Source organism: Halichoerus grypus, chromosome 8 (assembly GCF_964656455.1).
Source record: "Halichoerus grypus chromosome 8, mHalGry1.hap1.1, whole genome shotgun sequence".
Classification (NCBI taxonomy): Eukaryota; Metazoa; Chordata; class Mammalia; order Carnivora; family Phocidae; genus Halichoerus; species Halichoerus grypus.
The window spans coordinates 118,973,358-118,995,186 of record NC_135719.1 but is presented as its reverse complement, the minus strand read 5'-3'; the positions used below and the strand labels follow the sequence as shown (position 1 = coordinate 118,995,186).

The 21,829-nt window shown below is 42.1% G+C and overlaps 1 protein-coding gene across 1 annotated transcript; it reads left to right on the top strand.

The window, feature by feature from the left end:
- The first annotated feature begins 198 nt into the window (after positions 1-198).
- Positions 199-20,892, top strand: ATP6V1D (ATPase H+ transporting V1 subunit D). Its single transcript, XM_036071155.2, has 9 exons — positions 199-382; positions 5,016-5,133; positions 12,978-13,057; positions 14,803-14,870; positions 15,580-15,624; positions 16,756-16,859; positions 17,393-17,459; positions 19,048-19,126; positions 20,204-20,892. The coding sequence occupies exons 1-9, from the start codon at positions 342-344 to the stop codon at positions 20,343-20,345; spliced, it is 744 nt and encodes a 247-aa protein (XP_035927048.1). The 5' UTR covers positions 199-341; the 3' UTR covers positions 20,346-20,892.
- Positions 20,893-21,829: the final 937 nt, after the last annotated feature.

Here is a 21,829-nt window from a genome sequence, read left to right as displayed (position 1 = left end):
TGTTTTTTTTCCACCCCGCGCGTGCAGAGCCTTGCGCAGCCTCCTGGGAGCTGGAGGGGGAGGGGCTAGGAGGAGAACCGGAAGTGAGGGGCGGTTCAGTGCCGGGTTCGAGGCCTTAACATCCGGGCATCGCCTCATTCTTGTCCTCCCCCCACCCTCCCCCCGGGCCAACAGGAAGCGGAAGTGAAGAATGCGTATATACGTAGCCCAGCTGCCCCTTAGCAACGCGAGGGGGTCAGGTGACCCAACCAGCTGACTCCCTTAGAGGAAGACCCTGTGGCTGGGGCAGTTGCAGCCTCGATTGCTCGGCCGGGGATCCGAGCCAAACTGTCATCGTCAGAATGTCGGGCAAAGACCGAATTGAAATCTTTCCCTCGCGCATGTGAGTAAAAGAACGGGTCTAGCAGCATTTCTAGGTTCTTGAACGCCTGTCCCGAGCAGCAGTCCCTGCATACCCTGGACCAGCAGCGAGGTTCCTTGTTTGCTGGGATCTTGAGCTCTCCCCCGTCCCTTTTCGTGAGTCTGGGGCGATGCTCCCTCACACATACCTCTGAGGGAACCATACTGGACAGAGCAATCTCAACCCGTAGGAACAGGCTACCCGGCCTGCTGGTTTTTACGGAGGACCGCTGACTTTATTCATCAATCGAGTCATTCATCCCGTATTCCCTTATTGAGCTGGGTAGTGGTTTTATAGAACTGTGAATCATCGCCAGTTTTGCCTAAGAACTCACAGTTTAACGGAGAGATGGACCAGCTAGCGAGGTCTGATAAATGCTTTGAGAGGGGAAGTTTACTATGGTGAGAAGCACATAGAAGAGGCTTCTAGGCCAAATTGGGGTTGAATCGAATTGCCCTAGCGTGGACGTCAGATTTGATCTTGGATCCCCTTTCTCCTTTTCCAAGATCCCATGAAATGCTACCTGCGGTGGGAAGATACCCCTGAGTTTTCGAGGCAGTCCATTTGCTCCATCACCATTGCGCCTCATTCAGACAGACCTCGGTTAATACCACCCATCAGATTGTAAAGTGGATATTTGTTTACATATCTTTCCCACCGAAATGTGAGCTGTCTCCAGGAGGAGAGAGTGTCTTGAGAATTAATCCATAGAAGGTCTACAAAAAAAAAGCATAGCGCCTTAAGCGTTGGGCCAGTTTTTATTGTTGTTGTTATTATTATTTTAAGATTTTATTAATCTGACAGAGAGAGAGGGAGAGAGCACAAGCAAGGGGAGCGGCAGGCAGAGGGAGAGGGAGAAGCAGGCTCCCAGCTGATCAGGGAGTCCGATGCGGGGCTCAATCCCAGGACTCTGGGATCATGACCTGAACTGAAGGCAGGTGCTTAACGGATTGAGCCACCCAGGTACCTCTGTTTGGCCAGTTTTTAAAGGTTTTGTAGTTTTCTCAAATTTGCCTAACAATGTGTGGAAAGTAAAGATTAGTTATTTGCCCTCTCCTCTTCTACTTCCTCTCTCTCTCTCTCTCTTTTTTTTTCACAGTGAGGAGTAGAAAATCAGGTTTGGCTTTGACATTTAGATATTTGATTGTGGTCCTATTTCTTTGGGGATGTTCTGGGTTTTTTTTCTTCATCCTGACTTTTTTTCTCAGAGAATCTGAGAATGCCTAAAATAAAAGAATTATTTTTCAAACCCCAGACTTATATTTCTGTCTCTTCCAGGTTGGCTGCAGCTCTTAATGAAATGAAAGGGTTTGGGGTTTTGTTTGCTTATTTTTTACCTTCACCTACTGATTTTTTAGCAGGTGTTTCTATTAGGTGGGAAGCAAGTCAGTTGTGGAGAAAGGCACTGTCTGTAAAATAGATAAGGATTAAGGCTACCAGAACTCCCAAACCAATGTCTGCACTGAAAGACCACCAAACTAGCATGGCCTAAGGCTGTGTTCTTTGAATGACCCTGGCACCCATTAAAATGCCTGCCTGAGAAAGCCCAGTGCTTCCAGGAGAATTTATTGTTTGTTCTATCCAATACCTGATGATTAGGCCCCTGACCTCCCTTTCTTAGGGCATTCACTAAAAATGGCTTACAATTATGAATCCTTTCTTTTCCTTTTGAAATATATATCTCTCTCCTACAACTTAGAAGTGTCATTCTCAAGGATCAGAAAGCCATTTCTTTGAAATGTAGTTATTAGGAAGGATGGACGTCTCCCAGTCTCTGGGAGGATAGAATCCTAACTTCCATGATTGCCAGCTAGCAGACACAGCTGGCCAAGTGTCATTTTCAGTGACCAGCCCTTTGTAATTTTTTACTTCTGTGACTCTTCTTGAGTCAGCATTTGCTCCTCTCCCTATTCTTCCTTTAGAATGCCCAACCACTTCTGCACAAGTCAGAATGGAGCTCAGCTTTTTCTGCTACTGTCAGTGGTTACTGAACAAAATCTGTTTTCACCACTTTAATGTCTGGCTGTGTTTTTTTTTTTTTTTTAAGATTTTATTTATTTATTTGACAGAGACACAGCGAGAGAGGGAACACAAGCAGGGGGAGTGAGAGAGGGAGAAGCAGGCTTCCTGCTGAGCAGGGAGCTCGATGCGGGGCTCGATCCCAGGACCCTGGGATCATGACCTGAGCCGAAGGCAGACACTTAACAACTGAGGCACCCAGGCGCCCTGTGGCTGTGTTTATTTTTGATAGTAGTCAGAATGTTAACATTTTTTTGTTTTTACTTTGAGACTAAGAAGTGAAAATGGACTTCTTTGGGCTTAGACAAGAAGACTAATAGGTTTGTAAATTGAAAATTGCTATTTGAGAGCACTCAGCTTGCTGATTGAGAGGAAAATAAGGTGCAGGAAGTTACTGCTTCTCTAAATATTTTCCCCAAGGCTTAGCAGCAGGTATTTTGTCATGTAGTCAGATGTCTTTGATTCAGCTGAAAACAAAGTCATCGTTCTAGCTGAAGGTCGAACTTTTTTCCTAGTGCTGAGCAGCACTAAAACTTATAAAGCAGTCGGTTTTTTAAGAGCTAGGATAGAAAATACTTTAGTGACTTCTGTGTCAGTTCCACCTTACAGTGTTATTCTGTGAAGTGGGGCTGTCTCCCACTTAGGCAGCAGAGAGAACAAAACAAGTTTAGAGTGAAAGCAAAAGAAGCATGAAGGATTTGCAAACAGGAGTCCGTCAAATCCAGGTTCTATGACATACTGGCTGTAAGCACTTAGGCAAGTCACTCTTCACGTCTCAAGAATTAAAATGTGTTTATTTCACAGAGGTGCCATTAGCTAGGAGGAAATCAAAATTAGCATGGTAAATTCAATTTTATCAACCAGCTCACCTTTTTTACTATATTGAATCTGCAGTACTGGGATTTGACTTAAATTTGATCCAAGTCTTTGAGCCCAGATTCTGGTCATTAGTGTCAACAAGATAATATGCTAAATGTACACATTGGAGTGGATAGCTCCAGCTAAGGCTGGAAACTGAACCAGCTTCACTTGGTTAGACCTCCAATGAGGCCAGTCAGTGCAAATTCAACTACTAATAGTAGTTTTCAAAGAGAGGACTGTTCATCTGATGCTATTTGTAGTAGGCAGTGTGGCATGTGGTTGGGATACAGTGGGCCTAGGTTTGAGCTTAGTTTGAGCCTTGGGCAAGGAACTGGAGTCAGAAATGTGTTTCAATCAGTTTTTTTTTTTTTTCCTAGAGTGACTGGGAGAAAGTGTTTCATTTTTCTAAGCCTCATTTTCAAGATAATGTTCAAAGTTTATTCCAGCTATAGAATCGTCTCAGTAACCTTTCCCCAATGGTAAAAGATTTCAGTAAAATCTAAGAATTTACCCAAAGGTCCATTAATACATGCTATTTTGCAGTTGGTATAACACCGGTCATATGAAATTATATTCCCTTATACAAATCACCTTAAGTATCTACATTATACAATCTATTGTTAAATCATATTTCCTACTTTTTTCTTACTAATTTTATCTGGCATATGGTAGCAAGAACAGAAATGTCAATTTCTGCTGTTATTTTCTTGACTTTGGTATTGGGGTTTCTGATGGGAAAAGATTGGAATAAGAGGTAAGAAGAGTTCTGTAGTTTGTCACTTCTCAGAAATATGCGTCATTGATTCCTTGAGTCATTTACAAGTTAATAAAAGTATTGGTAGTAGGATTTTGTCTGATGAAATGAAAATACTTTAATGCCACACTTTTAGTAGAAAAAGTAATTATTGGTTGTGGTATATATTAGAGAAGGTCCAAAAGAGTATTATAAATACAGTAAAAAGTAAATCCATTTTTTCCACTCAGTCCCATTTCCCAAAGGAAACTGTTAGCAGTTTCTGTGAATCTTTTCTAGAATTATTCTCTATATCAATATAAGCATATTTATCCCTTACTTTGCATGAGTAAGAGAATATAATATAGATTATATTCTTCTTTTACCTTCCTCTTTTTTATGGCTGCATATTGTTCCATTTTATGTGAACCATGATTTATGGAACATTTAGCTGGTTTCCACCCTTTTGCTATTACACACAAGGCTGGAGTACCCATCCTTAACCTTGTATATATTTTTGTGTACATGTGGGAGTAAATCTTTAGGATAAATTCCTCACAGTGGAATTGTTGGTCCTGAAGGTAAGTGCATTTCAAATTTTGATATTTATTAGTGGACAGATTTTTTAAAAATGCTTAATACACCTATAATGGAAACACAGACATTATTTTAACTTGCAAATCAAATAAATATTTTAGCTATGGTGGCATCATAAAGTAGGACTCCTGATAAATTTTATTATGATTTAATAAATAACTTTTCCCAGGTATTGGTCAAAGAATTATTTCTGTTTTAAATAAATGAACTTCTTATTTATGGAACACTGAAGATGGAAATCTACAGTATTGAGAAACCAATTAGTTACAACTGTCAGCACAGATGCTATATATTCTTATTCTCATGACATCATAGAGTAAAGCATAATTTTAGTACTATATTGGGGGAAGTATTCTTATGTTTTTTAAACAGTGGGAATAAATATTTTTAATTTTGTTTATATAGGGCACAGACCATCATGAAGGCTCGATTAAAAGGAGCACAGACAGGTCGAAACCTCCTGAAGAAAAAATCTGATGCCTTAACTCTTCGATTTCGACAGATCCTAAAGAAGATAATAGAGGTAGAATGAACTGTGCTTAGAACAGTTATTTATTTTAGAGATATTTAAGGAAAATCCAGCATGGCTATTGGCATTTTAATTTTTAAGTTATTTTAATTAAATTTCTTTCTTTCAGAAGTAGAAATACCATTATGACTGTAACAAGTTTCAGATCATTTAATATAAAATATGGACTCATTACTCTTGCCTGCCAAACCCCACTTGATCCGATCTGGCCCCTGCCTGCCACTCTGACCTCGTTTGGAGCATTCTCCCTGCCATTTTCCTCCAGGACCTTTTCATTACCTTCATTAGCTGTTTCTTCTGCTTGAAATGTTCTTTCCCAGAACTTATGATTTGCTCCTCTGATCATTCTGGTCTCTTCAGAGAAGCCATCCCTGATCACCCAATCTGAAGTGACCACTATATTTACCTCTGTCTTGTTTCCTTATTTTTTTTTTTTAAAGATTTATTTATTTGAGAGGAGAAAGAGAGCAGGAGCACGGGGAGGGGCAGAGGGAGAGGGTAGAGAGAGAGTCTTAAGCAGATTCCACACTTAGTGTAGAGCCAGACGCGGGGTTCGATCTCACAACGGTGAGATCATGACCTGAGGTGAAACCAAGAGTCTGACGCTTAACTAGTTGCATCACTCAGGCACCCCACATTTCCTTATTTTTGTCATAGCATGTACTACTGCATATTTTCTTGTTTGATTGGTTGCCCCCACTAGAGAGTGTTAGTTCTGTGAAAGCAGGGACTTAATCCTTTCAGCACTTATTTCCTGTGCCTAGAACAGTGCTGGCACAGAGTATGTTTCAGTTCAGTGCTTTTTAGGTAAATGAAATGTGAATATGGAAATATATTTAAAAAAATGAAGATTATTCCCCTCCCCCTCCCAACTACCTTTCTCATTTCCCAGAGTTCTCTGTGACACTTTGATTTATAGTCTTTCTGTCTGTCTTTCATCATGGATGTTTTTAGTAACATGCAGCTGTTATACATTACATAATTCAATTCCTGCCTATTCCCCTTGGCAGAGTATAGACCGCTTTCTACATCAATACATAGATCTGCCTCTTTCTTTATAACAGCTGCATGGAATGCCATCGAATGGATAATGGAATTTAACCATTTTTCTGTTGATGAATGCATAGTTTTACTATTTAGTGGGGGAGAGTACTCTTCAGTCCTCATGTCTATGTGTAAGAGTACTGACAACACGGACTCCATCTTTGGCCCTCCCTCTTGTTCGTGGCTGCACTGTCACCTTCCTCAGGGCTATGTGTTGTGGGCTCCATGGAGGTTAATGTTTGCCCTGACCAGAATGCGGGAAGGCTTTGTTCTGACCCTCCCTAGAGTGGCGCGCAGGAGGCGCCGTGTGAGCTAACTATCCCGTGACCGCCCCCCCAAGCCCCTCGCTCTATGAAAGCAGGGGGTTAGAAGGCCTGCCTGAGAGGAGAAGGGAGAGCCGCCGCCCAGCGGTTGCAGCGTGGCTGGGCCTCCATGTGTGCTTGGTGAGGTGCCGGGGAGGAGAGTCAGGAATAGGGCGGGAATCGGAGCAGACTGCAGACCGGAGAAGTGTTGGCTTTGGAAGGGGATGTGTGAGCCGCACATTCCTCCTCTCGGGATGCTGTGTCTGGAGGAACCCCAACAGCCCGAGGGACACTTGGGAATTATGGGCTTGGGAGGGTGGAGAGGGTGAGTGCCAGCCGCTGCACACTGAAGGGAGAACTGTGATGTCTCAGGGGAGTGGGGACCCAGAGGCCTGGGATCCCTGGGGTGATGACTCTGATGAGGAGGAGGTTGTCCTAGAGGAGGAACATGATATATAGACACGCCCTCTGATTCAAACAGAGCCCCAGGCTACCTGCTTGCCTGAGGATGAGGGAGAAAAAATTCCCGCTAGTCAGGGTATGACAGTGAGGGAATATTCTGCCACTGACTCAGTGGAGCAGGTCAGCTGCTTTAGGCAGGGCGGCCGACAAGGGGTGGCAGCGTGGGCGTTGCCACGGTGGGATACCGGGAAGAGGGTATCCTCTTGGAGGTTTGGGATGTCAAAAATGGCCCCAGTCAGTGCTCATTCTGCCTTGCAACAAATATATGCCACAATCCTGGGACAGAATCTCAGGCACTTAGTTAACTTGATTGGACAAATGCTAGAATTAAGATAACTTGGCCTAAAAGGGGTATGTTCCTTGATCTCCAGGGAACAACTACAAGAAATTCTGTGTGAACTGGGAATGAAACCTGCCATTTACACCTAGCATTTTAGAGATCTAGACAAAGAATTACTTTTCTCTGTGGAAGACTTTATATTACAGTCAGCCACGGGGGCATGGTGTGGGACTTAATATCTGTCCTTGCCCCTATGGTTAATCGGTCCATTGCTACCATGGTGGCTGACGTAAGGGAAACCAAAAGAATCCGCCATAAGAGAAATAGGTTGAAAAACGGGAAAAACAAAGGATTCTCCCAGTGATAAAATTGCAGAAATGGGGCCCATCGAGGTCTCTCAAACAATTATGGCAAGATCTAATTTTATACAGGATCCTGAAAGAAAATTCAGACAACTCAATTTGGTCTTGCTGAGCATTATGGAAAGTAAATACCGACAAGATCCAAGGGCTGGGTTAATCGGTAAAGTTCATGGGCATCATCTGGTCAAGTAAGACAAGTGATGCCAGAGACGGTCATTAGTAAAATGCAAGCCTTCCCAATCCCTAAAATGGTAGAGGAATTACAGGCTTTTGGTTTATTGGGTTACTGGAGACTTTTTGTTCCCTATCTAGCAATAGAGTAGATATTAAGACTTTTTAAATGCCTTGGTTAGAAGGGTAAGCCGATGGGATTGGGGTGCAAACTGATAAGAGGCTATATATATATATATATATTTTTTTTTTGAAGATTTTATTTATTAGAGAGCATGAGAAGGGAGAAGAGGAGGAGCAGAGGGAGAGGGAGAAGCAGACTCCCAGCTGAGCAGGAAGCCCGAGGTCATGGGGCTCCATCCCAGGACCCCAAGATCACAGCCTGAACCAAAGGCAGACGCTTAACTGACTGAGGTGCTCCAATAAGAGGCTATCTTAAGGGCAAAAATGGCAGTAAAACAAGTATGGACCTTGGGGGTATTAATGTGAATTAGATGTAAATTCGTATCTAGAAGGGCTTGGCTGGGGCTTGTGGGATCCTGTTAGGATTCTGGTCTCATTTATGGAAGGGAATAGAAATCAGGTGTAGTCTCATGGAAGAACAACTATTAGCTGTGTATCTTGCACTGCAGCAGACAGAAGGAATGAGTGCTGATTTGCCTATGATGGCATGAATTAAGGACTTGTTCAGCAAACCTAAGTGTGCCTGTGCCCAGGGAAGCACCTTCTAGAAATAACATGCTTACCTACAGCGGAGGAGCGCTTGTAACTAACCAACCCACTATCTCAGGAGCTACACTCATTAATAGGGCCGGTCACCTAAGTCGACCCAACCCAACTTCCAGGAGTCGCTGACATCGTGCCTCCCTTCCCCTAAGTAAAGGAAGGGAAAGCCTCGCCTCCGGTGGATGCATAGTATACTGATGGCAGTTGCAGGGGAAACCTGCCTATTTGGCATTCCTCTGCCATTCGGCTGGATTCTGATGTACTTTGGTTTGAAGAAAAAACTAAACAAAGTAGTCAGTGGGCAGAATTGAGAGTGGTATGGATTGAGTTGACCTACGAGCCAGTGCGCATTGATTTGGCTACTGCAGCTGGGCAGTGTTGTAAGGGTTGACAGCATGGATGCTTTGATGGCACAGAGAAGCGTGGGGTATGTTATTTATTTATTTATTTTTTTTTTTTTTAAAGATTTTATTTATTTATTTGACAGAGACACAGTGAGAGAGGGAACACAAGCAGGGGGAGTGGGAGAGGGAGAAGCAGGCTCCTGGATGAGCAGGGAGCCTTATGTGGGGCTCGATCCCAGGACCCTGGGACCATGACCTGAGCCGAAGGCAGATGCTTAACGACTGAGCCACCCAGGTGCCCCAGTTGGGGTATACTAAATAGAGCTCTGTGGGGAGTAGAACCGTGGGAAGGTGTTTGGGAAGTATGCCCTGAGCCTGACGCAGCTGTCCAAGTATGACCTGTGTCCCTGCTCACTCCCCATCCACACTACCAGGCAGTTAGGCAAACGCTCTAGGCCAGGCACAAGTTCTCCTGGAGGAAATGCTGACTCTGTCTGATGTAGCAGAATGGGTTCATCATAAATCGGGACACCGACTGAGGTCCCAGAACTACTTGGCAAATAGTAAAAAGATTATGTTTGCCTTTAAAATATTTCAATCTACAGGGGCGCCTGGGTGGCTCAGTCAGCTAAGCGTCTGCCTTCGGCTCAGGTCATGATCCCGGGGTCCTGGGATCGAGTTCTACGTCAGACTCCCTGCTTGGTGGGAGCCTGCTTCTCCCTCTCCTCCCCACTTGCGCTCTCTGTCACTATCTCTGTCACTGTCTCTCTCTCTCAAATAAACAAAATCTTTAAAAGAAAATAAAATATTTCAGTCTACAAGCTGCTGACAAGGACTGCCTCCAGTACACGCCTGGTCACCGTGCCATACCCTGGGGTGTATTGGGCGGACTACAAGCCTTGTTTCTCGCTGGCAGGTAGATAACATAGGCCCTTTGCCAGTGTTGGAAGGGCTCAAACGTGCACTGACCCACGTGTGGACACTTGCACAGGACTTGTATAAGCCTTTGCCTGTAAAAGAGCTAATCAGGCTGCAACCATAACAGGTTAACAGAACTGGAGAGCATGTACAAACCGACTCAGATAGTGAGCCAGGGACGTTTTACTGGTCATGATGTCCAAGAATGGGCAGAGGCCTGGGATATATTGTGGACTTCCCACCCGCCATACAGTCTCACTGCTGCAGGTCTAACTGGAAGGATGAATGGACTACTAGGAAACACCTTAAAGACTTTGTCACCAGGTGGCGCCCTCAAAGGATGGTCTCCAGTAGTAACTGGCAATTCAACTTTTTAAGGCTGTGCCCATAGCAGGACAGACCTCTGCATATGAGCACCTAAGCAGCGACACCCATGCAGCTCTTGGGTGCAGGTATTGTCGGGAGCTCTGAGGCCTATGGGCGGGGGAGGGACTGCTTCTGTGATTGCTACAAGACTTCCCATCTGGGAAAGCTCTAGTTCATTGGAAATTGACTTGGAATGCCTCCTCCAGGTGGCTTGGTGTCCTAATCCCTTGGGGCCAAGGCCTCACATCTGGTATCCTTAACCCTTCATTATATATTGGTCAGGGCCCAGCACATGCAAGGAACTGCTTCTGAACCTCTGACTCTTGGTGTGGAGGTAGGGTTGTCAGTATGGTTGTGTATGTACAACGTAGATACGTCCTCTGATGATATTAAGGAGCAAAATAAATGGTTTCATCTCCCAGGGAAAATACCAAAGCCAGGGATGGTATAGATTACCTCATGGGGACGAAACCACTACCCTGTTGTTGCTAACTGAAGATTTGCCATATCTGTTGCTTGTAAGACATTTCTTACAGCCCATAACCTTGCATTGTTAATGTTTCTGTTGTGTCTGGAAACATCTTGTTATAGGCCACGCTTACACCGAAGTTTACGGTCGCTCCAACTGCTGCGTCTGTGGAAGGGACCTCTTTCCTGGGGTGTTGGGGAACCACAGTTCTAAGTATTCTCTCTGGTCTTAGAAGTATAATCACAGTGCTGCTGTGGTACAGGGATGCAGGTCACCTCCCAGTACCTGGCTGCATGGTCCTTGCGGAAGAATGGCGTGAGAAGATGATCCGGGCCGGAAGGATGTCGAGGGTGGAGTGTAGGAGTGCTGACAACACTGCCTCCCGTTTCAGCTCCTCCATCTTGTTCATGCCGCACAGGGACTCCGTGGGGCTGTGTGTTCCGGGCCCCGTGGAGGTTAATGTTAGCCCTGATTGAAAGGTGGGAGGGGTTCTCATCCTTCCTAAGTGGTGTACCAAGGGTGCCGCGGACGCAGCTAGTAGAGATGGCTGGCGCACACGTTACGGAACTACCCTGTGACCTGCCCACCACGCCCCCTCGCTCTGTAAAAGTGGTTGTGATGCAGACTTGGCAGGGAACAGGGGTGGGGAGAGCAGCCGTATAGCTGCCTGGGTTGTTTGTCTTCCCGATCCCTCCCTGTCGGTAGGTTACCTGGAGTAAAACTCTGTGTAAGTAGTATGGAGTGGCTTGTACTGTTTTTCCGTCTCAGAGTGCCTTCTCCCTCTGGAGGATACTGTACTGTCCCTCCTCCACCTTCTAACAGTATGTGTGCTAGCATTTCTCTGGAAAGTCTTAGAATCTTCAGGATCTGTCATTTGCATTTTTTTAAAGGTTTTTAAAAAATTTATTTGAGAGTGAGAGAGTGCATGAGTGGGAGTGGGGGGTTTGGGGGAGAGAAGCAGACTCCCCGCTGAGCAGGGAGACTGATGTGGGACTCGATCCCAGGACCCTGAGATCGTGACCTGAGCCAAAGGCAGATGCTTAACCAAGTGAGCCACCCAGGTGCCCCTATTCATTTAAATTTTGATGGATAATTGCCAAATTGTTCTCCAACTTGTAATACTAATTTACATTCCCACCAAATGATTAGTGAGAGGATCTATTCTTTCAGATTCTTCCTAACTGGGTGTTAATCTTTTTTATTTGTTGCCAATCTATTGAGCTAAAATGGTGTCTTTTATTTTTATCCATTTTTTAAAAAAAGATGTATTTATTTCAGAGAGAGAGTGAGCGAGTGAGCCAAGGGAGGGTAAAGGGAGAGAGTGAATCTCAAGCAGACTCCATGATGAGCACAGAGCTTGACGCAGGGCTCGATCTCCCGACCCTGAAATCATGACCTGAGCCAAAATCAAGAGTTGGACGCTCAACTGACTGAGCCACCCAGATGCCCCTAAAATTAGTATCTTTAATTTGTACTACTTTTGATTGTGAGGTTGAACATCTTTTCATGTTTATGGGTAATTTGATTTTCTTGGTCAATTTCTTTCTTTTTGTAGGAGTTCTACAAATATTCTAGTTAGTGTGTAAAATACTAAAAATATTTCCCTCTGGCCTTTAACTTTTTTAAAAAAATACTTATTTGGTCAAATCTGTTAGTCTTTTTTTTTTTTTTTTTTAATGTGGCTTTTGGGTTATATATAGTGCTTAGGAAGGCCTAAAAAGATTAAGAAAATATTCTGTTTTATAGTTTTTTATTTTTTTAAGTTTTATCTTTAAGAATTTCTGGAGTGTGTGATATAAGGAGATAGGGACAAGCTCATTTTGTAAGTGGGTGGCCATTTGAATGGCCTGTTTATGTTACTAAATTTCCATAGAGACCTGCGGCTCTTTCTGAACTCTATTACATTTCACTGACTTATTTGTCCCCATATTGGATGTATTTCCTTATTTTTAATACTTGGCAATTCTGCCTACCTGCCCCCGCTTTTTTTCTTTCAAAAAGATTGTTGGATTTTTTCAAACATTGAATATTCCAGGTTTATATTAGAATCACTATGCCATTAAGATTTTCACTGCACTGCAGTGAATTTGAGAGATTAATTTGAGCACATTAGTATGGACCCATGCAGGAATAAGATAGGTCCTTTAGTAAAGATCATTTTCTATTTCTTAATGTCTTTATTCTAACGTTTTAATTATAAAACATACGGTGTTGCAACACTGTTAGTGACCATAACCAAAACTGTTCAAGCAAAATTGGATATCCATTTTTGTTATCAAGTCAATATTTTAGACACACCTGGTATAAAATACTGGTTATTAAAGGAACATGATATTGATGTTTTTTTCCTTGTACAAAACGAGTTGAATCAGCTGTTGGTTTATGCTTTTCCAGACTAAAATGTTGATGGGTGAAGTGATGAGAGAAGCTGCCTTTTCACTTGCTGAGGCCAAGTTCACAGCAGGGGATTTCAGGTAAGAAGAACTTAATGGGGTGTTTTAAAAAAACAAAGTGCTTTCATGTTCATAATTTCCCTTAAAAGTTACTGTTAATGATAAAACATCTAAGCACTGAAGACAAATGATGGGGTTATATGACCCTAACACCAGTGTCTTTATTATCACACACACGTGTCTGGTACAGAGTTGTAGGCACAGTATACTTAACATTCTGTAGTCTGTTTTCATTTAACATTGTGTCCTAAACATCTTATTTTCACATAGCTGTATAACTTTTCTCTAGATGTACATAATTTATTAACTGTTTCTCCTAATGGTGAACTTTTGGGTTGATTTTCAGAGTTTTAGAATATTAGAAAAGATGCCATGAACATTTTCATGCATATATATTTTTGTTTCTGTAGAATTATTTCCTTAGGATAAGTTTGAGAATGGAATTGGTTTAAAGGGCATGAATTCTAAGAGTTTTGTCATATCAATATATGCTTTATATACAAAGCATGTAAAATGGTTTAGTTTTTGCTTTACAGGGGGGTTTTGCCAGTTATGTTGTGTGATTCTCCCCAGATAAGCTTGTGTGGTAAACCAGGCAAACATTGTTATTTTCCCTTTTTTTTTTTTTTTTAAAGATTTATTTATTTATTTATTTGAGAGAGAGCGAGAGAGAGAGAGAGCACATGAGAGGGGGGAGGTCCTTTAGTAAAGATCCCTGCCGACTTTTTCATCTTTCATCTGAGAAGCAGACTCCCTGCCGAGCAGGGAGCCTGATGCGGGACTTGATCCAGGGACTCCTGGATCATGACCTGAGACGAAGGCAGTCGCTTAACCAACTGAGCCACCCAGGCGCCCCTGTTATTTTCCCTTTAAATTCAGTGCCTTCCTGAGGTCAGATGGCTATTTGGGGACAGAGGTGGAAACTGTTTTCAGGATTTTTTATTTTAGTTGTCTTTACCCAGTGACACGATGTCTCCATTCCTAGTTTGTGTTACTCAGGAGCATTAGCTGACAGGTCTTACAACCACAGGGGCTTAAGCCCTCTTGAAGAGATGGACTTTAATTTTTGCCAGTGTTCTAGCAGCAGAAGGGAATCAACAGTATGTAAGTGGTATGTGAATGCGTTTTAGGGTGGTTATGGTGAAAACACTTTATGATAAGAACAGGTTGGGGAGTCAGACAAAACCAGAAGGAAATTAGGTTCTGGGGTAAAGGAATTGAACTCCTACTTAGCCAAATCTAGAAGGTTTGGACAGCAAACCTAGAAGGAAGGAGTTTTCTCTAAAAAAAAATTTTTTTTTTTAAAGATTTTATTTACTTATTTGACAGCGAGAGACAGCGAGAGAGGGAGAAGCAGGCCTCCCGCAGAGCAGGGAGCCTGATGCGGGGCTCGATCCCAGGACCCTGGGACCATGACCTGAGCCGAAGGCAGACGCTTAATGACTGAGCCACCCAGGCGCCCCAGGAGTTTTCTCTAAATTACATTGGCTGAATAAAAATCCTTAAAGTTACATCTGTGGCACCACATGCCTGACTGAAAACTCAAGCAGTCTGTGTACTTTAAAATCATTCTTTGTTTTCCTACGGTTCATTCTTTGCTCTCTGAGACCTTCCTCTGGCAGCAGTGATTTTCCTTTTTCTGGAAAGACAATTATCAAAACATACTTGTGCTTTCTCACCCTTGTTGAAATTACCTGATGGGTCCCTGTAGTTTCATTTCTCACTCTAAAATCTCAACTAAATCAAGGCCTTTTCTTTTTCTGCAGCACCACAGTTATCCAAAATGTAAATAAAGCCCAAGTGAAGATCCGAGCTAAGAAAGATAACGTAGCAGGTAACTTTTCAACCCTTCAGAATCCTTAGGAAGAAAAGATGACCTTTAAAAATTAACCTGTTTATACGGCAAGATCTTCATGTCCTAATTAATCTCTTCTACTTAGAACAAATTGATTTGCTTTACATGTTAAAATCTTTGTAACTGGTGGTTGCCAGAGGATGGGGGTGGGGGAAATGGGGATAAAGTTACAGTTATACATGAAGAATACCTTATAGAGATTGGCTGTACAATGTAGTGCCTATAGTTAACAATGCAGTGTTGTGTATTTAAAAACTTAGGGTAGATCTTGTGTTGAGTATTAACGTACACACAAGAAAAGGGACACAAATCTTTGGAGGTGATAGATAATGTTTATTACCTTTATTGTGGTGATGGTATCATGGGTGTATGCATATATCTAAATTCATCAAAATGTATACATTAAGTATGTGCAATTTTTTTTTTTTTTTTGCATTTTACATATAGCTCAAAGCTGAAAGGAAAATAATTGTTAACAGCTTGATCTCTTATTACTCAGGATAATTTGATTATTAAATAGGAATGGACACTTAAGGTACCAGGTTCCTAAATTCATTCATTGAAACCAGTTAAATTCCAGTCTTTTGACTTTTGAGTATTTGCTGAAAAAGAAACACAGGGAACAGTGGTGATCAAGAAACAGTACTTCATGGACATGCTTGTGAATCCACATGTTTGTGTTTAACAGGTGTTACTTTGCCAGTGTTTGAACATTACCATGAAGGAACTGACAGTAAGTGTGACTTTGGTAGTGTATGTTTCTGCGTTCTCCAGATTCCTCTTTAAATGAACCTTTTCCTGGAAAATTGGTGCTGGATGGACTTTCTTAGAGTTTAGTGGTTCCAGTGTTAGTATCCTTCTTATACGGTACAGTTGGGACAAGAGTTAATCAGTTAATAAAATTGGGAGTCATAAAACATTATAATGTCTTAAAATATTTTATTTCAACCTAGAAATACATAAACAGTCATTTGCCATTAAAAAAATGTGCAAGCCCATGGCCTTTGAGTATGAATCCACTAATTAGACTTCTGTGTTGTCTTTCTGCATAAACTACACCCATAATGCATTGTTTATAATTTCCAGTTTGAGCTTCTATAAAGTAAAATAAGGTCTTAGACTCTGTGATGCAATCTGAATGCTAAATCTTCCTAGATTTTATAGCTCATTCTCAATTTTTTACAATTGTCTTAGCGTTTCCTAATTTGATAGCATTTGAGTAGTAACACATCTTTATGGAGTCTTTCCAAAGTAATCAACTTTTTTTCATAGAAACAATAATTTTTGGCACTCGTCTTCCACTGGTTCACAGAGAGTGTTTAGTGTAGCTCAGATGAAGAAGTGGAGCAAGCTAGGGAGCCCCCTGCTAGGGAACGGTACTGTACTGTGGGCGTCAGGCTGTGTCACGCCCAAGGCAGTGGGGCCCAGTGGTTAAAAGCTTCTCCTATAGTTATATTTAGAGTAGTTTCCTTGGGAAGAAAAACATGATCACTGTTACTCTTAACTGTAGAGAACAAACTGATGGTTACGGGAGGGGGTGGGGGGCAGGGGTGAAATAGGCGATAGGGAGTGAGGAGCGCACTTGTGAGAGCACCAGGTATTGCGTGGAAGTGTTACATCACTATTCCGAACACCTAAAACTAAAATGACACTATATTTTAGCTGGACTTTCAATAAAAACTAAAAAAAACCAAATGCTTAAAACCTCACGTCGGAAGAACCAGACCTACTGACTGTGCAGCCTGGCCTGGCGTCAGTGAATTCGTTTCTCCTTGTTTGGTATTAGTCTGACTGCTTTTGGGGAAATTTGTGGGGAAGATTATTTACTCGGTAATGACAGACATCGCCTGACTGGTTCTTTCAGGTTATGAACTGACTGGGTTAGCCCGAGGTGGCGAGCAGCTGGCCAAATTAAAGAGGAACTACGCCAAAGCAGTGGAGTTACTGGTGGAACTAGCCTCGCTTCAGGTGAGCGCAGCAGCCGGAGGGCCCCTGGCGCGCGTGGGCATCTGAGGGTCCTTTCTCTGACAGGGTCCCGCGCTTAGGGCTTTAGGCTGTTCCCGGGATTTTATGGGAAACGAACCAGAGACATTTTGATTTCTGAAACGGTGGTTTCCGCACCAGCGTCCCTACCGATGACTAACGAAACGTGTGTGCATCGGTAGACTTGCACTCTTTGGTAGGTGAGAACGGCAGCAGTCAATACCAGATTTAACTGCAAATATAACAGTTTATGCATGAAAGCTATTTTTTCCCCTTTGTGGCCAGTTCATATATATAATATGTCATCGTGCCTGATTCTCTCCCCTTGCCATTTTTATAACTTCAGGCAAATCGGAAGTAAACACATTATAATAGCCTGGAAATAGTGTTCTATGGAAATTGTTGAAATGTAGCCTTGGTTTGCAAATGTTCTCTACAAGTGCAGCCTGCTTAAAGCCAGACAGGACACGATTAGGAAAACTTCATGCTTAAATTATTAATTTGTCCTCTTATCTTAGACTTCCTTTGTTACTTTGGATGAAGCCATTAAGATAACCAACAGGCGTGTCAATGCCATTGAACATGGTGAGTGTGTGCTGCTGTGAGGCTCTTTGTTCGTCCACTTGTCCATAGCTCCATGTTTGCATGGGATCCAGGCACCGACCGCACGGGGAGTAAGACCTTGCCCCATCCCCAGTGGGCAGGGCAGCGTGGGTCAGCCGCACAGGAAGGGGTTAGTAGTAAGTGCTTTAAAAGAGTTGTGTAGGGGCGTCTGGGTGGCTCAGTCGGTTAAGCGACTGCCTTCGGCTCAGGTTGTGATCCCAGGGTCCTGGGATCGAGCCCCACATCGGGCTCCCTGCTCAGCAGGAGGCCTGCTTCTCCCTCTCCCACTCCCCCTGCTTGTGTTCCCTCTCTCGCTGTGTCTCTCTCTGTCAAATAAATAAATAAAATCTTTAAAAAAAAAAAAAAGAGTTGTGTAACCCCCCCCAAGTCCATATACATAAGGGAATGGTTAAGTTAAAAATTCCAAAGTGTTTAATTCATTTCTGGTCACAAATAAAGGACAAAACAATTTTTAAAAACCCTAGTGTTTTCTTTAGTTCTTTCCAGTGATTCAGTGATCTTTTTGAACACATTAAATATTTAACTTTAAATCCCTTTCCTGTAGGCTTTATGTCCTGCTCTTCTCCTTGATTCCTAAACATTTTCCCATTTGATGCATTTATTTTCCATCTCTTACTATTCTGTAACTGTGCTTAGTGTTGGCACGATACTTTCCGTTAAAGAAACTCTATTTTCATTAAAGAAATACTCAGTTTTAAGGTAAGAAAGGAACAAATTTTGAACAGCAAAGAAGTTATTTTGCACGCTGTGTTAACGAGGAAGTTCTCTCATTTTTAAAAACTCAGCACACCCTTCCTGACCAGTTGCTAGTGCCAGACCCTGTAAGTGGAACTGCAAGCAAAACAGGGTGGATAAGGTGATAGTTCCAGCACTCAACGAGTTCACATTTTATTTAATTTCTTTCTTTTTAAAGATTTTATTTATTTGACAGACAGCGAGAGAGAGAGAGGGAGCACAAGCAGGGGGAGTGGGAGAGGGAGAAGCAGGCTCCCCGCCGAGCAGGGAGCCCGATGCAGGGCTCGATCCCGGGACCCTGGGATCATGACCTGAGCTGAAGGCAGACGCTTAACGACTGAGCCACCCAGGCGCCCCCTACGAGTTCACATTTTAGAAGCAGATAGGCAAATTCTCTGTAAAGCAGCACCTTGTGACTAACCTAAAACTCAACTTAGTGCATTCTCTCTGCTTGATCTGCTTTTTAACAGGGATTGTGATTATATTTAAAATAACATCTGTGGTTCAGTGTTGTATATTCATATAAATTCAGTATGTTCAGTGTTACATGTATTGTGGTCCATAGAATTGTGTTGTATATATTGTGTATATTATCTGTCCATAGAAAGGACACTAGAAGGGCATATACTGAAATACTTACAGTAGTTATTTTAGGGTGGTTGGATTATACTTACTTTTATTTTTTGTTTTTGTTTCCTAAGTTTTCTGCATTAAATGTAGATTAATTTTACAATTAGAAAATGTTACACAAATGAACACGGGCAATTTGAAAAAAGGTCTGAAGTTCTCATATATATATTTTTTTAAACCCTAGTCATCATTCCCCGGATTGAACGTACCCTTGCTTATATCATCACAGAGCTGGATGAGAGAGAGCGAGAAGAGTTCTATAGGTTTGTTGGAATTGGCAATTATTGATCATTTTTTGTTTTTCCTATTCAAAGGCTCAGTTTGCTGAGAGACTGTTGGCTTATGTTCTTTAGAATTAGCACAGCCTGCATTTTATTCTGATAAATGAGAAGCAAGACATAATATTGGCAAAGGCTCTGGAGAACTAATCTGTGCCAAGTTTTGCATATATTTAAAATATGGCATCTCCAAAAAGTTAGGCCCTTAGGAGAAACTATTCATAGACTTGATTATTCTTTAAAATGAAATAATAATTTAGATCAGGTGTCTGCCTCATAAAAAGAAACTGGAATTAATCAACAACTATGTATTGCATGGTGAACATGTTGCAGGAGAAAGTATAAAGTACTTGGGGGCATTATGTAATAATATAAATCATACCATTAGAGAATTAGCACAGTACTCAGAGAAATGAGGCATGTACATGAATTGGTTATGACCAACTGGAGCTGGTAGGGACAACAGATACTAAAAGGGTAGTGTACAGAGGTCAGTGTGTCAGGTTCAGAGATGGTGGGAGACAGGTGAAGGCCCGTACTCAGGGAAGACGTGGCCATCTATGATTTATAATCTTAATTATAAAAGGTTATTGTGTTTCTGTCCTTCAGTGACATTCAGGATTGTGGTGATCCAAACTGATTCAAAATTTTAATAAATGTCTGATGCTTAAAAGGTGTTCCATTATCAAGGGATGGATTTCAAGGTTTGAGTCTGGGATGGGAACTTTTAAAAAATTTACTGCTAAGAGTATCAGTCACATTCTTATGCTCAGATTGGCACATGGGATTGTCTTCTAAAAAGAGCTTTCTCTGCAGACATGTAGGACGTGGATAGTCTCCCTTCCCCCCACCCCTTCAAAGTCCATTATCAGCTTAAAATGTGTATATTCTACCTCAAATCTTTATTTTAAAAATGGATTATATAGATCACTGAAATGGAAATAAAAGTAAAATTTTGTTCTAGTTTGTAGGTGTTCATGATCCTTGTTACAAAACTAGCAGAGGTCAGATATACTTAGAACTGAAACAGTGTTCAGAAAATTCCCTCCTTTTGTTTTACAGATTAAAGAAAATACAGGAGAAGAAAAAGATTCTCAAGGAAAAATCTGAGAAGGACTTAGAGCAACGGAGGGCAGCTGGTGAGGTGATGGAGCCTGCTAATCTTTTGGCTGAAGAGAAGGATGAGGATCTTCTGTTTGAATAATCTTTCCCGCTCTGGTTCTTTCATAAGCTCTAACATGGTACCATTTTAATTCACGGTGTGTAGGTTTGGTATGTGTGGCTATTTATTTTTTGGCCTAAGAATTTCACTGGTGGTAAAATTTCCCTGGATGTTGGTTATGGGACTACCTTTGCAAAATCCTAATTCAGCAACCATTTATCACATGAGATTTGTAGCCCCTACCCAGGAACCTGTAGAATTTATTCAGCAGAAGCAGTACCCTGCTCCATGTATATCTGTTCAAGTGATCTGCTTACCAAGCATATTAGGAAATCCCCCTTAGGAAACAGCAGTGGCCTCAGGCCAGCTGTGGCCGTGGCCGCCTGTGTCCCCACCTGCCCCGACACCGACACCGTGGCACTGCTGTCTGAGATCGCTCTGGCCATCCTTGGGACCCTGGTACTTCTCTCCAGCTTTATGAAACCTTCACTGTTTGCCTTGCATGACAGGTCTCTGTCCTGTCTGTCATGGGAGTTCTGCCAATTTTAATGTGATTATGGTATAAACAGTAAAATGATTTAAAAGTGAATTGTTCCTTTTTTTTTTTAATTTACTATCAGTCACGTTCTTATCCTCAGATTGGCACATGGGTTAGAGCTTCCTCTGCAGACATGGAGGACATGGAGAGTCTCCTCCTTCCCCCTGCCCCTTCATAGTACGTGTTTTCCCGATAAGCTTACTGGGATGATTGTTGAATTTTGGGGTATTCATAAACATGCCAGTGAGTTAAGAGGGGTTATTAATACTTTCTTTCCTAATCTAAGAAAAAATAATTCTCATCTGAGAGTAATAAGGTAACTTTTTATAAGCAGTAACACTTGCTGTCTTCCATTAAATAGGAAGATGAGGCATTTGAGTGGCCATATCAGGAGCTGACTGAGGTTTTTCGTGCTGCTTGATTTGGTGAGCCATCCATGTTTACTCAGGCTTTCTTGTACCCAGTCCTGGGCGTTTCTGAGGTGACTGGCTATGGAACAGTTTGGGTAAAATTGTTAACACTTGGCTTATGTTGTTGTACTTAAGTCAACTGATATCGTAAGCCTAGACTTTTTAAAGTACCAAGTAATTTTGCGAACATTTAATACCTGCTACAAAATAATCTTAGTTTTGTGCCAGGCCCTGCTTCAAGTGTTTTATTTATATTATCACAACAACCATAAGACATACATGTTATTTTAATCCCACATTTCACAGAAGAAAACTTTAAGGCCCAAGGAGCTGGAGTAATTGGTCCTAAGTCAAAAAGCTAGAAAGTGGTGAATCCGGGATTTAAATCCAGGCAGTCTACCTTCAGTGTTTTTATACCCTTCTAACCTCTCTTGCCTCCCCTGTATTTAAAACTTTGGGTAAAGGTAAGATCTAAGGCCTGTCCTGGAGGAGCTGAGTTTTGGTAAACCCTGTTTTGAATCGGAGGTTTTATTCTGTAAGTAACTTCAGTAGTGATTGGAAAACCAACAGGTGAGTTC

Coding starts and splice junctions, on each gene's coding strand:
- ATP6V1D (XM_036071155.2), top strand. CDS start 342: ATGTCGGGCAAAGACCGAATTGAAATCTTTCCCTCGCGCAT. Junction 383..5,015: donor GAAATCTTTCCCTCGCGCAT/GTGAGTAAAAGA, acceptor TTGTTTATATAG/GGCACAGACCATCATGAAGG. Junction 15,625..16,755: donor TTACCATGAAGGAACTGACA/GTAAGTGTGACT, acceptor TGGTTCTTTCAG/GTTATGAACTGACTGGGTTA.